The sequence below is a fragment of the Sabethes cyaneus genome, chromosome 3, assembly GCF_943734655.1.
Source record: "Sabethes cyaneus chromosome 3, idSabCyanKW18_F2, whole genome shotgun sequence".
Lineage (NCBI taxonomy): Eukaryota > Metazoa > Arthropoda > Insecta > Diptera > Culicidae > Sabethes > Sabethes cyaneus.
The window spans coordinates 157028251-157050065 of record NC_071355.1 but is presented as its reverse complement, the minus strand read 5'-3'; the positions used below and the strand labels follow the sequence as shown (position 1 = coordinate 157050065).

The 21815-nt window shown below is 41.7% G+C and overlaps 1 protein-coding gene across 1 annotated transcript in view; it reads right to left on the bottom strand.

Moving 5' to 3' along the window:
- LOC128740314 (uncharacterized) overlaps positions 1-21815 on the bottom strand; it is a 465117-nt gene that overhangs the window by 278066 nt on the left and 165236 nt on the right. Inside the window, exon 3 of the mRNA XM_053835852.1 lies at positions 6073-6202. Within this exon, the coding sequence (XP_053691827.1) occupies positions 6073-6202 (130 nt within the window). The remainder of the gene's footprint in view (positions 1-6072; positions 6203-21815) is intronic.

Genomic DNA, 21815 nt, shown 5'->3' with positions numbered 1-21815 from the left:
GTTTACGATACAGGATGGAATTTTCTCTCTATTTAACTATAGATACCGTGGCATAATTGAGGCAAACTTCTCTGTGGGCGAACTTTCAACAATGTTTACCATACGTTTGCTGCTAGATAACCGAATAAAGCTTTCTTCTTTATCTTTCCTTTGTTACGTGTCAAGTTGTATAAAACAGCAAGAAACAAAGTTTATGATAATTTTCATGTGCCAAACTTCGTTTTGTGTTGTATTAATTATTTTCCCCATTGTCAAGATAGGCGCATTGCTATGAACCGTTTTCGGTGTTCCCACGAATAGTCCTACGAGTTAGGTGAAAGTCGAACCCTGCTGACACTTGCTGAATACTCGTCGTTGCCCGACGATGGCCCCGTTTGCTGTATAATTTGTCCTTCGTAACGGTACTTGGAGGAACATTCTGCTACGAAGAGATCGTGGTTGAGCTCGTAGACTACTATCACTGACGAACTGACATGACACATAGAAGAAAAGCCTTTAAAAGCCATCGACGTACACATTTTGCTTGCACACTAGCACCCTCTGTTATGCATGTTGCGGAGTAGCTTGCATTTGCAGGGTTTTATGCTGTAGGGTTCTTACATTTGTATGGTTTTATACTGAAAACTCGAAGCAACACTCGCGCGCTGCGGTGTAGTCATGTTGCGAACCATGCTTTTATGAAAAATGAGTGGTTTTTGGTTGGACGATGGAATTAACGTGAGTGTCTCGTCTGTTTCTCTGTGCTAATATGGTTGAGAAGCCGAGCTAATATGGTTGAGAAGCAATCGGCCCTCGCCATCAGGATATCAGCTGCAAGGATTGCTCGGCACAGATTTGTCCTGGTTGCTAGGGTGTTCAGTCCAATTAGCATCAGGCGCGCTTCGTATCTTGGTAGCTGGAGCGGGTGCTTCCATGCAGGCGACGGAGGGCGAATCGAATGAATCTGCGTTTAATTTTCTCTAACCGATCAACGCCTTTGAGATAATGGGGATTCCAGATCGCCGAGCAATATTCCAGCGTCGAATGGACAAGTGCACAGTACAAATTCTTCGAGTAATGTATAACGTTGAAGCTTTTCGCAGTTCTCATGATTAGGCCAAGACTGCGGGATGCTTTAGCAACGATGTAGCTGATGTGCTGCTTGTAGCACCATTCTATTTTCCTTACACCATCTAGAAAAGCTCTTCAGTTGCTGTTGCAAGAGCGCGGCGTCTTCTACTTTATTGACCGCGAGATAGATCTTACCGATCTTAGGATCATCAGCAAAGGAAAGCGTAATTGCTTGTAGCGGAAAGTTTACATCGTTGAAATATAGCACGAATATGAGCCTTGTGGAATACTGGATGGTACAATAAACTCACTGGATATTGATTCTTCGATTTGAACATCCAGATACCGATCATCCAAGTAGGACTTCAGCCAGACCAGTAGGGTGCCATCAAGTCCCATCCTGTCGAGTTTGACAATCGAAATTTCATGAGGCTTCTTTGGTCGGTGTAGATTGCATCCGTTTGGAAACGCTTCGATATGGTATCCGTAGCATAAGTACAGTACTGGACAAAATAAAGTACGCACTTACCACATCTTGAAACTTTCATGCTTTTCTCATTATTTATAGTAGATAACTATTCACAGTGATCTAACAAATTGCTTTATAGATGTACTTTCAGATGATGTTTTATACAAAGGCTTTATACTCCAGAGGTTTGTCGATATATTTTTGAGCAAATTTAAGACGTTTGATCCTATACAAATTAATATTACTTAAAAACAAATATTGAATATGAAATAAACAAACCTGCTAACATTTCGGATAAATGGCCTTCGTTGAGCAAATCCATTTTTAAATCCCATTTTCTTCAGTCTTCTACGAACAGTTCGTTCGGAAATATTTAAATTCGTATTTTCTCGGATTACACGGCTGGTAGAGAACAGATCTTTAGCCACTTCTCGACGAATCAGGCGATCATCACTGGTTGTAGTCCTCCGCTTTCTTCCTCTTTCAGTCCGGTCTTTCACGCTTCCAAGTTCCTCATATTTTTTCAATGTTTTTCGTACTCCTGCCTCACTAATTTCATATCTTCGAGCAATTTCTCTATTCGAGAAACCTTTCTTACGATTTTTAACGATAAGTTTACGGATATCTTCACAATCTTGCTTTTTTGCCATCGTACCAGATAAAAACGCGCACCAGTAATGAAAAATCAATCATAAGCAATTTGTTTTGACACTTCGCTGCAGTGTGATGGCGAGGAAACTATTCGTATGCAGTAGACGGCGTTGTGCAGTCATTATATTAGTAGTGCGTACTTTATTATGACCAACTAAACATTGACTTTTTCTAGAACTATACAATAGCTTGATCAAAATAGCTAATGTTTATATTTAACGATACATAAATCGTTTAAAGCATTGAAAATACTACAATTTGTCCAAATATTCCGAGTTCATATGTTTGACAATAAAAAAGATACCGCGTGTTATATAGTATAAGAGCGGGTGCGTACTTTATATTGTCCAGTACTGTAGGTAAATGAAAGGAGATTCGTCGTGGTTGAGGGAAAAGAATCTTGTACGAATTTTTGCTTTTTGAGACGTTCTCATTGTGAGCTACACTACTGCTTCATGATGTGCTCGAACATCGGGATAGAAAGGTGTTATAAAACGTGAGCTTCCAAGTTTAAATTGCGGCGATAAACTCCGATTTATTACAAATACAACTCATGCTTTAAGTCAGAGATTATTTAAATTAATATTGTGCCTGCCAGCCAAATCTGAATTATTTACCCTAATGCCAATTGCCGTTGTTGCTCTTTCTCTTTTTTACGACAGTGATTTCAGTATGTCGCAATTTGGTTACCATTCTGTGTAGTCGCGCTGCGGAATCCCGTTTAGCGGAAAGTGCGATAAAAAAATAACATGGAAAGTGTAGCGTAACGAGGGAGACAAGTTTAATAACACTTCCAGGTGGACAAAACAGTGATTTTAGAAACACTTGTTGCATAATAAAATCATCCTTTTTCAATCAATATCATTTTCTTTTTGATCTGTTATTTGAGGGTGTAGGATATTCACGATGTACCATGCGCCTCCATTCAGTCACATTCCCATACAAATTTCAAGTTAAGTTTTCTAAAAAAGTTTCCAAGGCTATACCTATACGAACAGTGCCGAGATGTTCTGGATCGTCAGGACTACACTATGGTGTATATGGTTAAGCTCTAAGCCTGTGATCGATAGTGATGTCTCCTTGTTAGTCAGAACTTGGTCGAGAATTGCTTCCTTGCACGATTTTTGGAAACCAGGTTCTATTTCGGTGCTCTGTTGGGATATACCTATAGGCGAATAGACGCAAAACTAATGAAGTCCATGCGACTCCTACATTTGGCTTTCCGAATTAGGAAAATGATGATCAGTTACAATTTTTCACTGGACGGATACACATATCAAAACATTTTTATTTAAATCTCAGTAAAATGAATACTGCGAACATTAAATTTTCTACAGCGGGTTAGAAATCTTATTTACCAGTGGTGGTTGCAAATTAAATGTGTACTTAGGACAAGTAAACGGAGATCCTGATTTAGTTTAGGTGTGTATGGTTATGTTTAAAGGTGCTGTACCGAAAAATTTAGATCCAGATATATTCATGAAAGTCTTGTACTTAATTGTTTAAGGTAATTTTAATGATTTTAAGCAAAATTATAAAAATATTTCAGCCAAGGCATGCTGAATCAATGTCTTTATTGTATTTAGGCCATTGCAAATCATTTTCAAAGTTTTTGTCACCCCCCCCCCCCCCCCCCCCCCCTTGGAAATTGGCTTGATAAATCGGGGGGCAGAAAAATAATTTGTAGGATATAAGTCAAATTTTTTTTATAAAATCAATTGTATGTGAGCTCTACAGTCTGAAAAACTCGAAAAATGAGTGTACAAGTTGAGTTAACGCTTCTAGCACGAAACAGAAATGGAAATTCGAACAATGGAATTTCCGAAAATCGTCCAAAAAAATTTTCCAACGTTTGTGTCATTTTTTCGTAAATTTTTGCATAGAAAATAATAACGTATATATTATAAGCAAGAATAGATTCCTTTTTCACGTTTAAACTTTAAATGAAAATGATTAATCCTAAGTTTTGTTTGCTTGATTAAAAAATTCACTTTGTTTTTTTTCGCCCCCCCCCTCTTCAGTGGCCGAACACCGGAAGGATGAAAGCTTTATAAAATATTTGTAATGGCCTAACATGTAATAAAATTGTAATAGTTTTAAATAAAATGCAGGCAAATAAAAAATATAGTATGTTATTTTCTAACCCAACCATAGCATTTGATTGATTCCAAAGGGAGTATTTTTAAAAAAATTTCAAATGCGCTTCTGATGATTTTAGTTTTCTATATAAATATCGTTGCGCCAACTACTTGTCGAATGAAGCTTTTGTTCACCTATACTGGCATACCGAAATGCTTCTCGCACACAGATCAGTCGAACTGTACTGTGCACCGCAGCAGACTTTCTCGTTAAATCACGTCCGGAGATCCCAGGATTATTTCGGACTATCCTGATAATTTTCGCTGGTAGGTTCCGATCATAAGTTCAACTCCTACGTTTGATTTGCTTTACGCGATGAAATGTTAAAATTTCCCTGTAACACTTAAGCATGATATTTACAGTCGATTTTTAGAAATTTGAAAGCCTTGGCGACCATTTCTCCTGACCACATTGGGTGCAGAATTTTTTCATGTCCCTCGCATCCCATCTGCGACATTTTTCCAAGACGAGTATTAATCCTGATGAAATTTAGACCACTACATAACCAACCCTTCCAAATCAAAACGCTGCCATTAGTTTCTTATTACAACTAGCTACAGTAACTAGACAAAAATATTAACTGGAACAGGCTTTAATAACGAATATTATACAAGTGTGTCCATTAATAGAAACCCGATTTGAATGAGTTCGCACTGGCATCGTTTTATCGCAACATTTAAAATCATTTAAATTGGATTCGATGTGGTTATTTTGAAATATGAACACCGAGTCTCTCTATAGTAAATTTAAAGACCGCCCGTTTAAACCAGAAAACAATAGGTAGGTTAGTAATCCGCCTGGCCGTGAAATTTCCGATCGAAAATATTATCATATTTACCATACGAATCTCGACAAACAATGTCTGCTAAGCGACAAACGATGACCGATACGTACTAAGACCCATTTTGATCTGTGTAAACAATTTCCAATCATCTCCGGCTGCTTGGTTAGCATTTTGAGAGTGCAGCAGTCCTTTCTGCCTAACAGCGATTTCATATTCCGCCATATAAACTGACTGAATCCTTTTGTCCCGCTCTGCTGCTATCAGCTGGGTAGTAGGTATAGGTATCGCACTCATATCGCTTATTCTGATCCAGATGCCGCACATTGCTACAGTAGTAATGCTCTTACAACGAGTGAGAAGCCGGCTACCTTCTACAGGCAATTGAAAAGCAGTTGTCGAAATCGGAATACCGACCGGGGCTCATCTTCTGTTGCCGACTGATTCAATCTCCGGCCGGCCGGAGTTTCCTGATCAGAATTTTTCCCCGAACGGCTCCCCATCTGTTCCGTTATAACATCGAAGCTGTGTTTACGTACATTCCCTTCAGATTGGGTACTCAACAATGATGTTATTGCTAGCAATTCTTGAATATAAACAAAGCAAATTATGTTCTTTCCTAATGAACTCTTGTTATGTACGCAAACAAAACAGATAGACTGGGAAATGCAAAATTTCTTTCACCAGGGTTGACGCGAGACTGAAGGTGATTTCTATTAATTTTTCATATCACCCATCAAAATATGCTAGCTGAGGTAACTCGGCCAAAATGTGTCTCAAGTCGATTATTTACCCCAAAGGTTTATTACGCAATTGCAACCCTGGTACCAACAATCAAATCGATACTTCGCCTTTTCAATTATACAGACAGCCACTTGTTCCGATGGAACTGACGCCACTGTTGTCATCGTCAATGAAACGACACATACTTTGTGTGAACCGAAGCGGATTTCTATACAGAAAAGTGAAGTAAGTAGCTTACCTGTACAATGGGATGCCAGCGTCGTCCTTGAACCAAAGCACCATGTAAACCTTGTCCCTGGACGGAGCCGATAATGGGCACGGCAGAGAGATTTTCCTTCCTTCCACCGCCTGAATCTCGGATGATTTCACTGCAAAAATTTCGACAGAGAAATGGAAAAATGATAAAGTTTGCTGCTCTCGTACAGTGCACAGCCGGTCGGGCGACTGACTGTTGGTAAGCGCTTGTGAAACGAAGAAAAGTGAAATGGGACGCTTCTAATACTTGTTGGAATTTTAAATTAACATAACATTGAATGAATGGGAATTTTCCACTAAGGAAGGTTCTTTACCAACAAGCCATTAGATGATACTTGTCGGTGGTCTATATTCCTACCCGTTTGGTTGCAAAGTTCGACTCAGCAGTGTATTGGATCGCACTACCAAAAAGCGATAGGATATCGAGCGGTTGGTTGACTGTCTGTATCGGTGGTTGAAGTTTGGCAATGGCTACCCGGTAATGGAAGTGATTTTCTTTTCGTTAGAACGTAACTGAACGGGGTGTCTATAGTCTCGGTAGGATCCGGTGAGTGATTAGAATTCAATTAGGCTTTTTAGGAAATGCTTGTGGCAGGTGGCTTGCATTTTAGCTTATTCATTAAGATAAAAAGGTTTAAGGTTTAAATGAAAAGAAAAAAGGTTCGACATCTCTTATGACTGTATCGCAGATAAATAATTTGGACATTTAACATAAAACCAATATTTTCAGCATTTTGAAAGTTTTTGAAAGTTAGTTTAGGAATTCTACCTCAGTTTTCTATTTTTTCTCAATAATGCTAGAGTCATTCGATAACTGAACGTAATAAACGGCCATATCAATCAAAGATGTATTTTTGAGACCTACACTTCAGACAATGTTCTGAAACTCCAGCTAAATAAGAAATAATTACAAATCCTGTTAAACGTAAACAAAAATGTGTGGTTATAATTAATATAACCATTTGAAAAAAATTTTGAGAAAAACTTTTGCCAGAAATCGGGTATCCACCGCAGGCCAGTATTTTCTTGCTTTTAAAAATACGCATGGAGGCGCTTCATACTTATTTCAGTTGGCCGTGTGAGTAAATGAAATAGAAAATGAAATGAAATGAAATAGTAAATGAAATAGTAAATGAAATACAAAAACCTAACGCTAGCAAAAAGACGAGTTCACACTGGTCGTCCAGCATATAGCCGAGAAACTTTTACGAAGTTAATGCACGCAATCCCGAGTGTTTCCGACGTGTTAAAACACCGTTGTCTCAAAGACTACACTGAAACGGAACGCGGGTGCTTTTTCAGAGCATGCGGTTTATTTCATTAGGCATGGTCGCAGCGTATATACTCTAGTAAATTTCGTAGGGTTTGGCTCGTGTGTGGCTCGTTCGAACCCAACTGAAGAAAAGTAATAGAGGTCAGGATATCTAGGAAAATAAATAAACCTAGATAGAGGTGATCTCTGCAAGGGGGCTGGCCCCCGCAGTGGCCGCCGCTCCCGACTGCCTCCAAAAACACCCACATGCCAAATTTGGTTCTGGTCGCAGCGTATATACTCTAGTAAATTTCGTAGGGTTTGGCTCGTGTGTGGCTCGTTCGAACCCAACTGAAGAAAAGTAATAGAGGTCAGGATATCTAGGAAAATAAATAAACCTAGATAGAGGTGATCTCTGCAAGGGGGCTGGCCCCCGCAGTGGCCGCCGCTCCCGACTGCCTCCAAAAACACCCACATGCCAAATTTGGTTCCATTTGATTGAATAGTTCTCGAGTTATGAGGAAATTTGTATTTCATTTGTATAGGAGCCATCCCTCTTAAAGGGGGAGGGGTCTCTAACCATCATAAGTACCTTCCCCGGCCCCAAAAATCCCTACATGCAAATTTTCACGCCGATCGGCTAAGTAGTTTTTGATTCTATAAGGACAGACAGACAGACAGACAGACAGACAGACAGACAGACAGACAGACAGACAGACAGACAGACAGACAGACAGACAGACAGACAGACAGACAGACAGACAGACAGACAGACAGACAGACAGACAGACAGACAGACAGACAGACAGACAGACAGACAGACAGACAGACAGACAGACAGACAGACAGACAGACAGACAGACAGACAGACAGACAGACAGACAGACAGACAGACAGACAGACAGACAGACAGACAGACAGACAGACAGACAGACAGACAGACAGACAGACAGACAGACAGACAGACAGACAGACAGACAGACAGACAGACAGACAGACAGACAGACAGACAGACAGACAGACAGACAGACAGACAGACAGACAGACAGACAGACAGACAGACAGACAGACAGACAGACAGACAGACAGACAGACAGACAGACAGACAGACAGACAGACAGACAGACAGACAGACAGACAGACAGACAGACAGACAGACAGACAGACAGACAGACAGACAGACAGACAGACAGACAGACAGACAGACAGACAGACAGACAGACAGACAGACAGACAGACAGACAGACAGACAGACAGACAGACAGACAGACAGACAGACAGACAGACAGACAGACAGACAGACAGACAGACAGACAGACAGACAGACAGACAGACAGACAGACAGACAGACAGACAGACAGACAGACAGACAGACAGACAGACAGACAGACAGACAGACAGACAGACAGACAGACAGACAGACAGACAGACAGACAGACAGACAGACAGACAGACAGACAGACAGACAGACAGACAGACAGACAGACAGACAGACAGACAGACAGACAGACAGACAGACAGACAGACAGACAGACAGACAGACAGACAGACAGACAGACAGACAGACAGACAGACAGACAGACAGACAGACAGACAGACAGACAGACAGACAGACAGACAGACAGACAGACAGACAGACAGACAGACAGACAGACAGACAGACAGACAGACAGACAGACAGACAGACAGACAGACAGACAGACAGACAGACAGACAGACAGACAGACAGACAGACAGACAGACAGACAGACAGACAGACAGACAGACAGACAGACAGACAGACAGACAGACAGACAGACAGACAGACAGACAGACAGACAGACAGACAGACAGACAGACAGACAGACAGACAGACAGACAGACAGACAGACAGACAGACAGACAGACAGACAGACAGACAGACAGACAGACAGACAGACAGACAGACAGAAATCCTTTTTTTTGAGAATTGATAAAGCGTTAATTACAAGCAATACAGTTACGCATACATGCACCCCTCGCGAATCAACATTGTACCACGCGCTTTTCCTTTACACTTATCTTCCTTGACCGCTGATGCCAACAGGATTGCCAGATGTGCAAATTTGCCGCTGGATTGCGGATACAACAAATTCTAAAATCTGTGTACCTATGCCTATTGCTTGTTATATATTTTGTACAAATTTTCCGTCCAAGTCTCGTTAATCTTGCGTCAAAAAGCTTGAGACTGCCACGGCATACTTCTGGAGAAGATTTGTCATCACTAAGTTGACGAAAAGTTGATGATGTGTATCTGCATCAACAGTGAATGTTTGGTGGTGGAAATTTGTCGTTTCTTTCGTTCTTTCATAGTTTAGGTGATACCTGTACTCTGGGGCGTAACAGCTTAGAATCAACTTTTAATAAACTGTTATAACTTATTTCAACATAAGTACAACTCGTTTCATTTCAGTTTGGGAAGCATGATGGTTTGGCGAAATTAAATTATTCTATACGGGGTATCAGTGATGTTCAAGAGATCAGGGGTGTTAAACGAATGGAGGGCTGGAGGACGGACGTGTGTGATCTGCCTGAATGACCTGGGAGATGCCCCTCCTAAAGGCCCGATAGGAGTTTAACACGCCCTTCCCCTTTTTCCGCATCACGCAAGTTCAGTTTGTACGGCGAAATCGTTGATCAAGTAACCGGATGGTTATGTTGGAAGGGATTCTTATTTACCCGTGGAATGTGCGTAAGTGCCTCTGCTTGCATGTACACCCAACCCTTTTCGGCCCTTCTTACAACATATGCGTGAAAGCTGCTTGGTGAAAAAGTTCGATTCTACAGTCATTCTTCTTGCATACATAAGTAAATCCTTGAAGTGATGGTGGTATACATACCTACATACATACTCATACATAATCTAAATATCAACAATTAAATGTAAATTAAAAACAGTAAAACAACGACAATCTTTTTCAAGAAAACCCGACAAGCTAAAAAGTAAGTATTTTGCCCAACCACTTTGAACAACCTGAAAATGTATATTGGGCAGCTGAAAATATTAAATCCTCCTTCATTTTAGCAATATGCAAATGAACTTAGCTCTTAAACAGATGATGCAACCCAACAAAATTGCTGGCAGCACTCCATAATCACAATTTCTGCTGTTTGGTCGATCTGTTTTCGCAAGTAGCAATACTTCCGGATTTTCTGGACAGCTTCCACGTTCTGCTGTTCTTCCATTTCCGGCGAAGCAGCAGCGGCAGCAACCTGCAAGCTGATACGAATAATTTTGAGATTCACATAATTAAGTTGAATTTATATTCAAATCAAAACTGTTTAACATTTATACGAGTCTGCTCCGTGTCTGTGTACTTTGGCAGTTCTGCTTGTCCCTTTACCTGAGGGAACTGAGCCAAAACCGGTGCTACCAATGATAGTAGCAGTGCACTTAATTTTCCACTCGTTGGCTTGTCGTCTTTTGCCTGAGCATCCCAGCTCGATCAACAACTCTCGTTGCAGAGCGCAGAATTTAAGTTCAGTCCTTTCATTTTCACCGACGACCGACGGTGGGGAACAACGACGCGACCGAGAATGAGTTCTTTTTTTTTCGCCATAAGTAAAGCAAACGAGTCTATCATCAAATATTTCCATAAATATTAAACATTCGCTCTGCTCTTAAGATATATGGCAGGTTCGTGCTGGCGTCTGTCTACTGTCAGTGTCAAAGTTGGATCGTACTGAGTTGTTTCTGAAAATGTTGAGAAAACGAATCGTTATCATCCGCATCCGTATCCTGGCGGTTTTCAGTTCTACCTGTTGGGTAGAAATGGGAGCCGCTACTGAGCCGATATATTTTGTACAAACATAAACGCCGCAGAAATGAATGAGCAAAATGTATGCAGATTGAATGTCTCCCAGGCACGAGGACTGTGTGCTCTTTTGCCTAACTGGTTATGTTTCAATTTATCATTTCGGCTGATAAGGGTTCGGGAAAAGGAAAATGGAAAGATTTAATTAATATCTCCGATGCCGGAAGCGTGCACTCGGGAGCTGAAGAAAACAGTCAAGTCGACACCTTCCACACCGAAGCGAAGTGATTTCCATTTCTGTGGAAGTTGATTATCCTTTAAGTTGGATTAAGTGGTAGAGCGATTAAGGAGATACTGAAATGAACGCACGATACAGCGAATGAGTTGATACTGCAAATAATGTTGGTTACAGAGTTGTTAAATAGTTTTCGATTTCATACAGCTTCGCAAATAAAAATCTAGAGATTTAAAGGCAGTGCTACTAGTTAATTCTAGAGACAAAGAGAAACTGATTCAAACCCAAACGGATTTCCGTTCTCTATTCACCAATCGACTGAATAAGAAATCTAGTTTAAGGACAAAATATGATTATTATTAAATTTTCATGACAGAAAAATATTCAGGCGCAGACATCAGCTTTTGGCATACCCCGGGACACCCGAAATATCTCCGGTGTCCACTGACTACTGCGAATCTTGAAATATTTTGGAAAAACTAGAAAACTTTTGCCTTCGAATGCAGTAAGTTTTATTTAAAAATGTCTTATTTTGTAGAAGTTATGGCCGTTTGAATTTCGTCAAAATTTTGCCAGTTCCGATCAATATGGTTAGTATGTCTAACTACTGTATATTATTCTTTTAAAAATAAAATAGAATAGCTTATTTTAAAGTCACGGAAAAGGAAAATGTTACTAGGAAACTTTGTAATATTTTTGAAAATTTTAAATTGAAAAATTTCGCCTTTCAAATGACTACAAGAGCGTTAAGATCTCAACAAATTGTTACTCTGGAAAATGAGGAAGTTTATTTGCTCCCCTTTTGAAGTGAAATTATAGCTTCTCCTCAATTAGGAAAAGGAAAAACTTTTACTCGCTTTATAAACTTTACTGGAATATCCCTTTCGAGCCGTCCCTGAACGTCAATTAAAACAGTCCCCACAATTACCATTTCTACACTCCAGAAACCGCTAAATGCTTTTCACCTAAAAGCTATCCATTACTTTCAAAACGGGCTTAAACTCAGAGGTTCACCATGAAAACGGTTGGTTTAGGACTATTTTCAGCACATCAACACCGTTTCAACCCAACCCTTAGCACCACACCGCACCAGCAACTGCATCCGTCCATTAGAAACACCCGGCATCGTTTTCTTGCTAATAAGGGAATAGGATCTGAGTAGCATCAAGCTTGACCGCTCACACTAACCAGCTTGCTTTCGATCCTTTTAACACGTGGTGTTTGATGATTGAGCGCGTTTGGAAACAGAGATCGTTTACAATTAGTGCTTATCAGTATTTTACAACAGATACCGTCAATTGAATGAATTTGAAATTATTTGACAACTCATCAAATGATAGTAATAAAACTTTTCAGAACATTCAATTATTTGGAAAGAAATCCCGAAATAATTCTGTTGTACACATGAAAATTAAAACCAATTCATGAATGTCACTGCACAGCGAAAATACTTGAAACATTATTGATTTCTTGTGTAACAGTAGGTAAGCCAGTAGCAATGAGTCTAAAAAAAGCTTTCATCATTCGAAGAAATCCTACGTGAATGGGTAATGAATGAGTGGTTAATTAGCGTTTTCCCGCAGTAAAGCACTTCTATTTAATTAATATATTCTAATTGACGATAGCTACAGGGCCACAATTTCAAAATCTAAACAACAACGGAGGATTATGTCTACTTTCAATGTAATTGGTTACCACACTCAATGATTCCTGCCGCTGAAATAAAGCGGGCTAGTATGCTGTAACATGTATTTTATATGGGTCAAAATTGTTACAAATGTAGCTTGAAACAAGACCAAAATGTAAATACGCGGTCTAAAATACTAAAAACTATTCATCACTTTAGTTGGCACCAAACAAGATCAGAAAGTCAAACACACAACTCGTTTGCAAATTTACTTCCTCTAAACTTGGAACACAAAGAAATCAAAACTACAACCAACCAAGTTTTGGCTCAACTTAATTTGCATGATGTTTATCAATGCTTGATGCTTTCTTCCGTAGACACACACCAGTGAGCAATTCAGAATAAGAAAATAGTTTTCCAATCGCAGAAGCACTAAGCAATGTTCATTTTATAAAGTGGATATATTTGTTTTTCAATGGTTCAAAGTTAGTTCTTAACGAAAAGTTATAAAAAACTATTTCCGTGTGTAGGGTCATTAGAGCAACATAACTGATAAATGTCAAAATAAGTGTCAAAATTGCCAAAAAAAAATTAGCATAGGCATCGGAATCGTGCCAAACATCAAGAAGCGCTATAACATCAGAACCTGAAAAGACTTCTGCGCGGTAAATTTCCTCGAAAATAGACTTACGGATCTTGGATAACCTTCCTCTGGCAAAATCCGATCGATGCGTTTTGATGGACGATGCAACGTACGTTAAATTGGACCAAGTATACTTCCAATTTTTTTACGCTGTTCAAAGTGCACGTGGTCCTGATGATGTGTGATATTTCAGAACAGAAAAGTTGCAAGCAACCCGCTCGTGTGGATTAAAAAGTTCTACGTATTTCCCAACAGGCTACAGAATCAAAACCGCATCATCATCGAAAACGACTTCTATCTATCTACCGAAGGTACACAACTCCTCCAAGGTTTGGGGTCGAATCTAACATCTGCTCACTGTAGCATGCTGATATTCATACCATATTACAGAGTTTGCCTATAATGTTTAACGTGTGTTGTTTACACATTATTTATAGAGTATCCGGAAGCGTGTAACGAACAAGGGAGGCAGTTGACAGCTTCCCGCGTAAACGTCCTGCGGGTCGAAAGTCAGTCGATACTAGATAGCAAAGGAAGGCAGATTATCACATTGGCGATCCTTTGCCAAATTGAACTTTCAGCGTGAGTTTAGAGGTAAAATATGAGGTTAGAAAAATGGAATAGAGTTGCGGTACCAGTTTTTCAGTCTGTTTCTATTTTGGGCCTACCCTCTGTTCTTCGCATCTTAGGGAGAAAATCATCACTAATTCTTTCCAATATACGCTACCATGGTTACACGTTCGTTTCGTGGTGATAAATTGGTTTTTCAGGCAATACGAAACCAGAGTAGGCCCAATAATTAGAAGCATGCCGAAAATACCGTCAATGCCCTACTTTGTGGCGCAATATATTTAGGTGGAATTCCAAATGCAAGTGTGGATTATCATTAGGTAGATTTGAACTATATGAAGCCCGCCATGACCAATGTATATTAAGGTTGCGTCAGCAAAAGGCCATGACCAACGCGTATTAAAGGCGAGTCGAGACAAAGCCGTGTCCAACGCAAATTAGGTGTGAGAGAGGGAAATTAAACTACTTCCACCTGTCGACTTCCCCGCGCTCATTTCTGATTATATTACCTCCCATGTCCCTAAACGAGTTTGGTTCACCTTCTCGTAAAACTTACGCGTGTCATTAACTCGGAATAGCTGTTCTAATTTTTCACAATCACTGTCCTCCTTTTGACGTTTTTACTCTTTAGGATCACGGTCAACTAATTCCTTGTTCGTCGGTGTTTGGTCCTTGAGGTAAAGGTCCAATAGGTTTTCCAAACAATTTTTTGGCATTCCTCATCAAACCAATCATTTTGTATACACCGGGGTTCTTCATCTAGTGCGTATTCCTGGTTTGAAGCACCCAACTCCTTGGAAGAAGACAGTGCCTCATCCAGTATTCTCACGTAGTTCTTGTAAGATTGCGGGTTATCTAGCTGTCTAATATTCAATCGAGGAGGATAGGTTTGACGTGACGGGCATCCGGTTCACAGTTTTGAGCGCGCAAATACAGCTACTAGGTGGTGATGGTCAGAGTCAATATCTGCACTCCATGGGAAACGTCAGTTCATAATGTTTATAGACCGGCCATCTATGAAAACGTGGTCAATCTGATTCATTGTGCGTTTGTCACGTGATCTCCAGGTGGCTTTGTGGATATCTTTGCGTGGGAAAAATATGCTTCGGATCACCAGGCCACGGGAAGCTGAGAATGTTATACATTGTTGGGCGTTGTCGTTCGTCTTGGTGTGCAGCATTGAAAAAACACTGGCAAATGAAATTTATCAACAGTTTCTTAAAATAACTGTCTGTCATTTTCCGGATCGTAAGATTCGGGCTCAACTAGTATGATATATCCAATTGTTTAATTTACGCAGGGGGAGGATGTGGCATACTGATATTCGCAGCATATTCAGGGTTTACCTGAAATGTTGTTTACTGGTTTGAGTTGTTTACATATTATTTACGGAATAACCTGGAACGTGTAACAAACAAGGGAGGCAGTTGACAGTTTCCAGCCTATAAATGGGGTCGATCGGTCGATAGTTGATGGCAAAGAAAGACAGATTATCGCACTCACTACGCTGCTGCGTCTTTTAAACTAAACAGAATTGAAAAAAAAAAATTCTCAGAATTCCAAAGCCCGCCTAACTGCTAAGAACTGCCGCACTGATACGTTGTATCTTTTACTGTGCAATAATCATCAGTGGTTGGAGAATTCGCGAAAAAGTGATCGTTTGAATCGATGAACATCCCTCATGAACACACACTATTCGCCTGCCTCGCCGATAATGCACGCATCAGCTTTGAATTTTATCACGAACAGAACCTCAATGTGAACATCAGAATTCGGTCAAAAATTGAATATTGAACATTGAGTGTGTTCGATTTATCGGATATAGAATGCCCGGGGCTGGCAAAGGGTGAACATGTGCATTCCATAACCTCTGTTCATTAACTCCTATTCCTACCTCCACGAGGTGCCGGCTGGGGTACGCAACTTCGGTTGTCGTATGCTAACAGGAAAGGGGGCACAGTGGCTCCCGCCCACATTAAGATGGCAGCCCCATCAGCGGGATAAGGACCTTAGGTTAACAGCCTACTGTACCAGAACACACAAAAAGTTAATGAAAATGAAAGAAGAAATCTCTCCGGATTATTGGCAACGACCTTTAGCATGAAAACACGGACACGAATCGGAACATGGAATATACTGACCCTTGCCCAGCAGGGCAAGCTGGCTCAACTTGCAAGGGAAGCTAGCCGCCTGAAGCTTGAAATCCTGGGGCTGAGCGAGGTCCGCTGGCCGGGTACTGGCGAACACCCCAGTAAACCATTTGGTTTGTATATCTCGATTGCAACTGAGGTATACGAAATCATATCTGAACGAAAAAGTTATATTTCACGCCATATAAGAACATATATGTACCAAAGTGGAGGCGATATACGTGCGAAAATTTTGACAACCATTTGTTTTTATAACACGCAACTAAATACTCCTGAATATATGATATAGATATAATCAAATATTGCAATTGTCTATCCTGCTTTATAATTCACAGTCATGAATTGTATATGAAGACACGCACGACTGCAAAACAACTTATTGTTCATTTCGATTTGACATACTCCAATCATTATACAATTCCAATGTGAAATTGACATGAAAACGATTTAATGTGAACTTTCTATTACGATTTTGTGTTATCTGGGACAGGACATCATCCGGGCAAGTCTTGCTCTACTCTGGCATACGAGGTGAAAATTCTACTCGAGAAAGAGGAGTTGGATTCCTACTGAGCCCAGGGGCACGTGCGGCCCTGATGAAGTGGGAACCAATAAATGAGCGAATAATCGTTGCCAGATTTAAAACACGGGTTAGGAACCTTACGGCAATCCAGTGCTATGCGCCAACAGATGCTGCCGACCTGCAGGAGAAAGAGAGCTTTTACAGCCAGCTGAACAGCGTGGTTGAGAAAATCCCGAAGGGGGACATCCAAATTCACATGGGCGACTTCAACGCGAAGATTGGCTCAAACAACGCGGACCTTGAACGCGTCATGGGACGCCATGGCCTAGGAGAGATGAGCGAAAACGGGGAGCTGTTTACAGAATTCTGTGGTAATAACGACATGGTCATTGGTGGATCGCTCTTCCCCCATAGACCAGTACATAAAGTCACGTGGGTTTCCCGCGACGGCCGAACAGAAAACCAAATCGACCACATCTGCATCAGCCGGAAATGGAGAAGGAGCCTTCTTGATGTACGCAACAAACGCAGCGCTGACATTGCATCCGACCATCATCATGTTATCGCTGAGATACGTCTGCGCGTCGCACGTGTCCAACGACGGGAGGAGAAAGTTGGGTGCCGCTACGACGTCCGCCGATTGGAGAATCCTGAGGTGAAAAGGGCCTTTGTTGAACAACTTGAATCTCGAGCCTCGGAGTTGCCATCTGGTGGAACCGTCGAAGAGCAATGGACCGGCATCAAGAACGCTTTCATCACGACCAGTGATGAAACCCTCGGCAAAGCGCGCGGTGGGCGGAGGGAGTGGATTTCGGATGAAACTTGGAGGAAGATCGACGAGCGGAGAGAGGCGAAAGCCGGCATTGAGCGAGCGCGGACCAGATCGGCTAAGACAGCTGCCCGTCAACGATACGCCGAACTGGAGAGGGCTGTTAAACGTGCTTGTAGGCGGGACAAGAGAGCCTGGACTAACTCCCTAGCCGAACAAGGAGAAACCGCCGCCGCCAATGGTGATATCCGTTTGTTGTATGATATTTCTCGCCGCCTTAGTGGTGCCAGGATGAATACAAAGATGCCGCTAAAGGACAGAGCTGGTCAGCTATTGACTGACCGTACAGAACAGCTTAAGCGATGGACTGAACATTTTGAACAACTCTTCCGAGTTTCAAATGTCAGAGACGAACAAAACCAGCAGCGTACGACGCCTACAGTTCGTCGAATAAATCGCGTGAACTCGGAGGCGCCATCGTTGGATGAAATTGTAGCAGCCATCAAGAGTATGAAATCCAATAGAGCGCCAGGGATAGATCGTATTTCAGCCGAAATGCTCAAAGCTGACCCATCTTTGTCAGCCCAGATGATGCATCAGCTTTTCAGCAATATTTGGGAAACCGCAACTTTTCCGGTGGACTGGATGCAGGGCATATTGGTCAAAGTCCCTAAGAAAGGAGACCCAACGGAATGCGGTAACTGGCGTGGCATCACGTTGCTCTGTATTACTCTCAAAGTACTCTGTAAGGTAATCCTCAACCGGATCCAGGAGAAGATCGACGCTACTCTCCGGCGGCAGCAAGCTGGATTCCGTGCTGGCCGATCATGTGTAGACCATATCACAACGCTCCGCATTATATTGGAGCAGATCAACGAATTCCAGGACTCTCTTCTGCTGGTGTTCGTTGACTTCGAAAAGGCGTTCGACCGACTCAATCACGAAAACATCTGGGGCGCACTTAGGCGTAGAGGAGTTCCAGATAAGCTAGTCCATCTCATCGAGGCTCAGTACGAGGCGTTCTCGTGCAAGGTTCTGCACGACGGCGTCTTGTCCGACCCCATAAGGGTTACTGCTGGCGTGAGACAGGGCTGCATTTTATCACCGCTTCTGTTTCTCATCGTTATGGATGAGATATTAGTTGGAGCAATTGACAGTAGACCAAATCGAGGATTGCCTTGGAATCCTCTAACGATGGAGCAGCTAAATGACCTCGACCTAGCCGACGACATTGTCTTGCTCGCACAACGCCGAAACGATATGCAGAACAAGTTAGACGACCTCTCCGAGAGCTCCCAGGCAGCAGGTCTCACAGTCAATGTAGCGAAAACTAAGTCTATGGTAGTGAACACTGACAATTCCACCAACTTTACAGCAGCGGGACAACAAGTTGAGCAGCTGGCCGTCTTTCAATATCTTGGTAGCCAAACAACGCCCGATGGTGGTACCAAGACTGATATAGCCACACGGATCAGGAAGGCCAGGGGTGCCTTTGCAGGTCTGCGAAACATTTGGCGCTCAAACCAGATCACTCTACGTACGAAAACCGGAATCTTTAATTCAAACGTTAAATCCGTACTGCTGTATGCCTGCGAAACGTGGTGCGTCTCAGCGGAGACAACGCAAAAACTGCAGGTATTCATTAACCGGTGCCTGCGATATATTATTCGTGCCTGGTGGCCTGATAATTGGATATCCAATGAGGAACTCCATCGTCGGTGTCATCAACGGCCGATAGCCACAGAAATTCGTGAGCGTAGGTGGAAGTGGATCGGACACACCTTGAGGAAAGGAGCGAACGAGGTTTGCAGAGCAGCACTCGACTGGAATCCACAAGGACATCGTAGAAGAGGCAGACCCAGAGGCTCATGGAGACGGAGCTTAGCCAACGACATCCGGGTTGTAGACGAGAACCTGTCCTGGCGACAGGTAAAAGCCATGGCGGGTAACCGTCAGCAGTGGAGATCTCTGATTTCATCCCTTTGTTCTGCCGGACCGGCGGACATGGACACATAAGTAAGTAAATGCCCGGGGACGCCGGAAAGTATTCAAAATAATATTACCACGAAAAGGGAATAGTTTAAAGTAGTGTTAGTGGCTTTACAAGCAGCAGAAAGCAGTAATTTGCACTTTTGCGTTGCTAACGATATTCGTATACTCAGCGATGCTATGAAGCGTGAGTGTATGTTGCTCATTGTTATAAGCAAATTGAACCACTCGCGTAGCTGTTTTATCATGATAAAAACCCTTTGCCGATGCTCGGCGCATCTATTCATTTTGCGAGTTTTCCAACCTCTGATAATCATGAATCAATCAATAATGAATCGTTGTTATTTTATGGGTCGGGAGTATTGTATCGGAGATCATCAGTATCGGACATTTCCTCGTTTAATATATTAGGGAGAGGGGCTTTCCATTAGTAGGAATAAAATCAATGGCTTCCTCAAATTTGTGTATGGAAGCCTAAAATTAATTAAATTTATGGATAACTGTAAAGCTCTGCGTCTTTTGTAAATTGGACAAAGCAATGACGTAGAACTACAGCGCGTTAAGATGTTGACATGTTTTCTATCGGATTAGGATCCGTGGATTAGGCTTAACAGGATTTTGGATAAACAAATCAACAAATAAATTATACTTGATACTAATCTAAACTAATAAAACTAATCTTATTTAAGTGTTTGTAGAACATTTTTAGCTATTATTTTAGCTATTTTACCTCTTATGTCAAGCTCGTCAATTCTAAAATCAGATATGTCGTTATTCAACAAAAAATATCTGGATCAGGTATTCTTCAGTAATTTTCTCCTGCTCGGGAAATGACAACAGTTGATAATCATCCACTTACATCTTAAAAAAGCTGCATGGGGAACAAAAGCAGACTAACTACGATTAATGCTTTGAGCAGAAAATTTTTTAATTCTCTTCCCTAAATCCCTAACTTGAGATCCCTATAGCATAAAAATGAAACCATCAACACGCAACAGATACGCTGACTCAAAGGAAATCCTAGTCAATCTCTTCAAGTGAGTTACCTCATGATTTGTACAATACGTGTATGTGACATCACAGCTCAAAAGACTTTGCGCTTGAAAGAAACATCAGCAACTGAGCTGCAACGGAAAATAGCAGTAACCAGTTCGACCACAGGTCTTCATTAATCAAACTCTTAATCTCTGAACAGTCCCGTAATGATGTTTCTTGATGACGGAACGCATCGTTCGCTGGGAACGCAGTTTATCCTACAGTAGGGTACAAGCTCCCATCACCGGCCCATGGAGAAATGTAATTCGCAAAACACTTTTAGCTACAAAAATCAAAGGATGCTGTATGCTATAACCAAAGGAACGGAACTGTATTACTTCGCGTTTTACGGGTTTCTCAGATTCCGAGCTTTGAGAAGCTTACTGTCTACACCCACACCATACACTAGCCAACGTCTTTGTAAGCCGCAGTCATCGCTTGTCGGAGGAAATCCGTCTCATCGTCATCCTTGTATCCATTAGTTATTCCACAAAAGGACGTACCAACATCCGGCAGGAGTGTGTACATTCTCGTATGCCAGTGACAGATTGGTACCGGAGCAGCGGCGAATATAAGCGAACAGAGCCGTGTTTACAGTTGGATACGTGTTTGCTCTCGAGCATTCTGGTACAAAACGAGCTCAAGCAAGCTACCACCGAAAATCATAAATCAACATCATTCCGGATTTAGTAAACAGTCCACCGTCACACATTAACACTTCATTTTAAAATTCATATTTTCTCTACATTTTGGAGAAGATCACAAAAGAAAACGAAAAGAGGGACCACATGAAACCCAACCGTCACGTTCCAGTGTCGTCGGCAACGGAAACACAGATTCTAAATAAAGAAGCCGTTCCTAGGTGTGTATGTGTGTAGATCCATTTTTCCTCTACCGATTCTACGAGGTTTCCTGACAAACAGTTTCTGTACGGCCCGCTGCTGTTGTGTGTGCTGAGATGGGTCACGTTGCCGGACAACTGTGGCAGATAAAATAGGATACATTTCCTGCAATGCAACCAAAGGTTGTCCCCGAGCGGCACCAACCAAAAAAAAAACTCATTGTTTTCTTTACGGGCTACGATCTCGTCAGTCATGGGCGGATGCCTTGTATCCTCTGCTGTCAGTTCGACGCGTGGGGTAGAAAAAAACAAACAAACA